Here is a 7,320-nt window from a genome sequence, read left to right as displayed (position 1 = left end):
GAAAAGGGTTCTAAATCATATGTCCTGAGTAATTATGAGCAAAAAGGTCAGATGCTCGTTTAGAATCTATAGAAAGAGGCAACATTTGGAGTTTTTGTTCGTTTGATTTTTAGCCTGTGAATTTCTTTTTGAGTTAATTATGCTTCTTGAATACAGCATACCATTGGATTTTGTTTCATTTTAAAATTTAATTTTATTGATATGTTTTAGATATACAAGAAGATCATATTTATCATAGGGAAGTTGTTCCTGTACATGATATATCTTGGTTGCTTTTCTTGTGCTATTCCCCTCTCTTCCTTTCAACCCTTCTTTCCCTCCTTAATGAAAGAAGCTTTGTTTCCATTTTGTGCATCTTTTCTCATTTTTTCCTTCCTTTCCTCCTCTCCTCTTCCTCTTTCCCCTTCCCATTTGTAGTGTATTGTTTCCTTTTCAATTTCATTGAAGAGTTTGTGAAGTAGTGTCATTAGATCTTTTCTAAATTTCTGATAGAATTCAGCATAAATCTGTCAGGATGTGGCTTTTCTTTGTTGGTGGGATTTTAATTACATCTTAAATTTCACTGACTGATATTAGGTTATTTAAAATTTTTATATCATCCTGAGTCAGCTTTTGTAATTCACATGTATCTAGGAATCTGTCCATTTCTTTTGTGTTTTCTTTCCATCTTATGAGAATATAGGTTCTTCAGTAGGTTTTGATGATCTTCAGGATCTTCAGGAGTTCTGCAGGATCTGTCGGGATTTTACCCTTTTCAGTCCTAATTACATGAATTTGGGGTTTTTTTTTTCTTGTTTTTGATAAATTTGGGTAAGCTTTTATCAACTTTATTTAATGTTGAAAAGATACTTTGTATTGTTTTCTTAGTCTCAGTTGCATTAATTTCTTCTCTGATCTTTATGATTTTCTCCCTCATATGAGCTTTGGCTAGACTTGTTCTTCTTTTTCTAGAAGCCTGAGGTTCAACATGGGCTATTTGTTTGCGCTTACTCTTTTTCTGATATGGGAATTCACCACTATAAATTTCCCTTGTAGGACTGCTTTGTTTGCATAAGTTCTAGTATGCTATAAGTTCTAGTATGTTTATTGGTATTATTATTCAATGGTAGAGACTGTCTAATATCTTCTATAATTTCGTTTGTGACCCATTGGTTGTTCAGGAGGATGTTATTTAATTTCTATGTCTTTATATAATTTTTGTAGCTTTTTTGCCATTGATTTTCAATTTCTTTGCACTGTGGTCTGATAATATGCATAGGATAATTTCTATTCCTTTGCATTTACTTAAGCATGTTCTATGAGTCAGTATGTGGTCTGTTTTGGAGAACATCCCATCTGCAAGTGAGAAAAATGTATTCTGATGTTGTGGGGTGTAACACTATGTACGCATCTACTAAGTTCATTGTTCACAGGTTTGGTTAAGTTCTGATATTTCTTTGTTGATTTATTGTCTAGTTGATTCATCTCCTTGTGACAGTGAGGTATTCAGGTCCCCCATTAAAATTGTGTTATTTCTTATTTGAATTATCATGTCTGTTAATATTTGTTTTATACAGTTGAGTCCACTGGTATTTTCATGCATATATATTTATGAGTGTTATCTCTTCCTTTTGGAGTTCTCCCTTGACAAGGATGTAGTAACCTTCTTCATCTCTTTTGATCAGTCTTAGCTTGACATTTAGTTTGTTTGCAATATAATAGCTAACTCTACTTTCTTCTAGGTTCCTGTCATGTGAAGTACTGTTTTCCATCTGTTGACATTCAGTCTATGAATTTCTGAGTTAAATGTGCTTCTTGTATGCAGAATATTGTTGGATCCTGTGTTTTGATCCATTCTGCCAGCGTGTTTCTCTTGATTGGTGAATTGAGACCATTTATGTACAATGATTCTTATAACTGATATGTATTAACTTATCCTTGTCATGTTATTTTTCTGTTGTTAGTTCCCTGTCTTTCCCCTCCATTTAATTACTTTCCTTTCCTGGTAGGTTCATACTGTTGGGGTTTATAGAGCTGGTGTTATAGTCCTCATTATCTTTTTCTAGAATGTCCCTAGAACATTTTGGAGTGCTGTTTTGGTGATCATGGATTTCTTCAGGTGGTTTCATCATGGATTTCTTCAGGTGGTTTCATCATGGAAGTATCTTATTTCTTCATTAATTTTAAAAGATAGCTTTGTGGTATACATCTATCTGGGATGGAATTTGTTTTCTTCTCAGCCTTGAAGTACTTCATGCCAAGCTCTCCTAGACTTAAGGGTTTGTGTTGAGAAGTCTGCTATGATTCTGATGGGTTTTCCTTTATAGGTGATTTGTTTCTTTTCCCTAATAGCATTTAATATTGTGTTCTTCTTGAATTTCGGAAATCTTGAGTATTATGTGACTTGGTGTAGATAGATTTTTTTTTATCATGCCTATTTGGTGCTCTATATGTCTCACTTATCTATGAGATGTCAAATTCCTTTTCCATGCCTGTGAAGTTTTCTGCCATTACTTCGGTGAACATTTTTTTATGTCATTTGCAGTATCTTGTACTTTTTCATTGACTCTTATCAGTCTTATGTTGTTCTTCTTTGCATTCTCTAGCAGCTCTTGGATTGATTTTTCATGGTACCTTGGTATTCTTAAGAAATTGTTCCTTTCATGATTGCTAACCCCAATGTTGTCTCCTAGATCTGATATTTTGACCTCACATTTGTTCATTCTGCTGTGTGTACTTTCAATAGAATATTTAATCTCCTGTATATCTGTTTGAATCTGTTTCATGAATTATATTTTTTCCATATTGGGCATTTGTGGTTTTCATCATTTTTGTAAGCTCCTTGATTTTTAAAAAATCTATATTTACTCTAGATTCACTATCCATGCTCTTCCTTAGTGTCATCATCTCTATAGTTATCTGAGATATTATATCTGATTTGAGGGTTTTTACTTTCTTTTCCAGAGCCTCATTCACCTACTTTGTTATTTCCACTGTTACCACTTCAGAGAGTCCAGCTGGTTGGTTTTCAAACTCTTATATCTCATTGGCCCCTGGATTTGCCTTTGGTGAGCTGGAAGTCTGAGGTTGCATCTTGGTCCTGTGTCTTTTCATTTTCTATTTTTTTCTTTGTTTTGTTTTTGTTTAATTCCTTAGTTGAGGAATGCACTTTATGCTGTCTTCTGATTTTTCATTAGTTCCTATTACTCCTAGATTAATGTTTTTTGTGTCATCTAGCAGCCATGGGATCCATTTTTTATGTTCTTATTATTTTAAGGTATCTTTCATTAATTTATCATTGAAAACTGTGCCTATCCTGTAGATCTGAAAAGCACACAAACTCTGTCCTGTATGACACAGAGGAATATACATTATTGTCATTTTCATACTAGGTGCCTTCTCCTACTACTTTTGAAATTCCTCTGTGATCATTATGAATGAGCTATATTATTAATAGTCGCTAGAAGAAACTCTGCAAAGACAGTAAATCTAGAACTACAAGTGATTAATAGACATGAAGATAGCAAATGGGTGCCATATTTTAAATTGATTGATACCATCTATTTTTCAAGTGATACTTTTTCTGAACACACAATCTGAAAGATTAAACAACTTTGAATATGAAGAAAAGGAAATCTAAATTCCTTTGTTTTGTTAAAAAAAGCTGTTCTTAGATAAAATTCTATGAAAAATGCACTGTGTTCTATTTAGTTGGTCAGTCACCAGTTTGAAATAGTACCATCTCTCTTCCCTTCCATTATTACCTTTTGACTGTGCAGCTCATCCTCTAGAGTCTCCTGGTAGTGTACCCCTAACCCTTATAATTAGAATTCTTTTTTGTTAATACACCCATTTTAATATATTCGTTTAGAATTCATCATTTCTCTTTAGCAAATGTAGATGGGTCACTTTTGAGAGAGAGAGAGTCAGAAAGAGAGACATAAAGTGAGTAAGTGAGAAATATATAGAGAGATAGAGACAGATTGATAGAGAGACAGAGAGAGAGAGACAGAGAAGAGAGAGAGAGAATGATTACTAGTAGTATCTTTGTTCTAGTCTCAAAAACGTGCATTCTCACTAAGACCACTCTGCTCTCAATTACTTTGTCTTTTCTGTTTCTCCAAAAGTCCATTGCATTTTGTGGCTCTCTATAGGAGAGACATTGCTCAGCCATGCAGGGTCCTTATAGGAGCCAAACAGCTCTCATACTTGGCTACTAGTTCACCAGGCTTTGTGGAGCACAGATCAGCTCATTGTAATACATACTACTGAAAGCTTTCTTCATTTAACACATCCTACCTTGGGATAATTTGCCTTGCTCTTTGTTTGATAACATTGATATTGATATATTATTATACAATGTTTTGCTTCCATACAGAGTGCTTGGAACCCAGACTCGGTAAAAGTCCAATATGTGGTACGTTTTGGCATATACATTTATAAAATAGTGTGATAACAGAACCTTCCTCATAGACTTGTCATGATGACAAACTTAATTGACAATGTGAAGTGCTATCAATATACAGTGTATGGTACTTTATAAGTGATTTTCAAAACATTAGATTTTATTGTAAAACCTATTCTATTTTTACATCCAGAAAGCTCTGCCTGATTATGTCCACTGACCCACAGTAATGAAGAATCACCCAAGTGAACAATGCACACTTATTTTTTCACTAGTCTTATATTCGCCTCATGATAAACTTGAGAGAGATTTTGGATATGAGTGAACATCCTAATTGCAAGGCAGATTTTTAAAAGTATTTTACAGTTAATATCCCATACCCCAAGAAGCCAACTAAGATATATTGGGACCCATTCTTTTTTTTTTTTTTTTTGGTACTGGGAATTGAACTCATGACCTTGTGCTTGCCAGGCCGGCACTGTGCTGCTGAGCTACATCCCCAGCCCCGGGGACTCATCCTTAATCATTGGTTTCCAATGGATTTAGTTAGTAAAGATGAATCCACCACTATGGCTAGATGGACAGCTTGGAACTTACTCCCTCTGTAAATATTCTGTTTTTGCATAAGACACTGGATGTGCTGATACAAAGACACTGGAAAAACTACATACAAATAAAATGCACAGCTCAACATTCTACTTTTGGGGGAATACTACAATGTCCCACATAATTGCTCTGATACACATTTTCAGCCTCCTCAAGAGGAAAGTGCTCAGTTTCACCCCTCTATTAGCTATCAGCTTGTACCTTGATGTGCAAGTTCACAAATGATATCCACTTTTCTTAACCTATGTGTAAGACTCCTTCTTCTCTTGGTTTTTGGGTGCATCCTGTTTCCATTTTGGGTCTTCATTTGGAATACTGATTAACATATCAATGAGTCCATAATTCCTACATATTTTCTAACTGGCATGACCCATGAGTAACTAAATTCCTCTGAGTTTTGTGGATTTCGTATGTACAGTTTGGAAGAAAGGACAGGTTTGTCACTGAGTTTTGGGATCACCATCTTTTCTCTTCCAAATTTTACAAGCTATATAGTTAGTGACTTTATATAGTCACAGACATTGATAGAATGTATTCAACTTTGGGGATCCAAAAACTAAAATAATTTTTAATTGTACAGATATGCAATTCAATAAAAAATAAAAAAGTCATGTCTAGTAAATCCTCAATTTATCACAACATCTTAAATTTTCACTGCGTAGAGGAGGGAAGTCATATTCTTTAGCAATTCAGGTACACAGAAGAGACTTTTGAAGTTTTGTGGATTTGGCAGAAATTGGGCACAGTGACTCCAGGAGAATACTAACTCACAATGGTGACTCCAAGGTCACACCTCTTGGGAATGACTTACCTTGCACAGCAACCCCCTCAGATCACCCATCACTTCTGCATTCCTCAGGCTGTAAATCAAGGGATTCACCATGGGGTTGAAAAAACTATAAAATAGGAAAAGGATCTTCTGCTGCTCCTCAGGATGGCGGGTCTTTGGGGCCATGTACATGACAATGGCACTGCCAAAGAAGATCCCCACCACACAGAGGTGGAAGGAGCAGGTGGAGAAGGCCTTTCTGCAACACTCCCCTGACTGGATCCTCAGGATGCCAACCAGGATGCGGGTGTAGGACACAACCACCAGGCACAGGGGCCCCGCTAAGACAAACACACAGGCTGCAAAGATGACGACTTTGTTGAGCCAGGTGTCAGCACAGGCCAGCTTGAGGACAGTCAGGATTTCACAGAAGAAGTGGCTGATTTGATTGGGTCCACAGAAGGGCAACCTGAGGATGAGGCTTGTATGGAGCAGGGCTAGAAGCGAGCCACAGGCCCAGGAAGTGGTAACCAAAGTATTGCAGACACTCCAGTCCATGATGGTACAATATTGGAGGGGCTGGCAGATGGCCACATAGTGGTCATAGGACATCACCACCAGGAGCAGACATTCGGAAATAGCAAAAGTCAAAAAGAAGAAGGTCTGGGTCATGCAGCCAGCAAAGGAGATGTGCTTGTCTGGGTTCAGCAGGTTCACCAGCATCTGGGGCACCGTGTTACAGGTGTAGGCGATGTCCACAATGGCCAGGTGGGAGAGGAAGAAGTACATGGGGGTGTGCAGTCTGCTGTCCAGGCAGATGAGCCCCAGGATGAGCCCATTCCCCAGCAGGGTGAAAATGTACAAGAGAAAGATAACTGCAAAAAGGACTATATGAATCTTTGTTCCAAGACAAAATCCCAGTAGGATGAATTCTGTGACCATTGTCTGATTTTCTTCCATTTCACTGTTAATGAGAGAATCAGAGAGCTATATGAACCTAGTTTTTAAAAAGCATTTATTAATATGTGGAAGCACCTTTGAGAACAGATTCAATTTACAATGAAGTATTATCTATTAATCATTTAAATGTACTTCTTTTTCATGAACTAAACTTTTTTTCTAAAACATTTTTTATTTTAAAGAAAGCAATACAAAAAAAGAATAATAGCAAAATACTAATAACACAAAGCAAGGACATTAAAAATGATACAGGCTTTCAAACCAAATGATAGAGATTAACAGTGGTTGTTATATTACATATTGTTATCTTCAATGAAGTTGCTCAGATTACCAGATGTAAGAGTAAAAGACTGATCAAATCATTAAAGGGAATAAAAAATAATAATTTAAGAGAACATTAGAGACAATACATAGTGTCACTAGGCAGGATTACAGGAATTCACCAATGGATGCTGTACTGCAAATTGTTGTCTTCACATAAGTTGCTCAGATTACCAGATACAAGCATGAAAAATTGGTCAAAATATTTAAAAAAGACTTTTAATCATTAACTATTCCCCTCAACAAACCATCAGACACCAGCAGTATGGTTATGCCACTG

General features: G+C 36.2%; 1 protein-coding gene across 1 annotated transcript; it reads right to left on the bottom strand.

Annotated features, from left to right (window-relative positions):
• Positions 1-5,777: 5,777 nt before the first annotated feature.
• On the bottom strand, positions 5,778-6,719 carry LOC102025586 (olfactory receptor 2A1/2A42-like). The gene has a single exon (XM_005404884.1). It carries the CDS (start codon positions 6,717-6,719, stop codon positions 5,778-5,780), a length of 942 nt encoding a protein of 313 aa, XP_005404941.1.
• Between the last annotated feature and the right edge of the window lie 601 nt (positions 6,720-7,320).

This window comes from Chinchilla lanigera, unplaced genomic scaffold (genome assembly GCF_000276665.1).
Source record: "Chinchilla lanigera isolate Chin_1 unplaced genomic scaffold, ChiLan1.0 scaffold00090, whole genome shotgun sequence".
NCBI lineage: Eukaryota > Metazoa > Chordata > Mammalia > Rodentia > Chinchillidae > Chinchilla > Chinchilla lanigera.
This window is presented reverse-complemented; position numbering and strand designations above follow the sequence as displayed.

Coding starts and splice junctions, on each gene's coding strand:
- LOC102025586 (XM_005404884.1), bottom strand. CDS start 6,719: ATGGAAGAAAATCAGACAATGGTCACAGAATTCATCCTACTGGGATTT.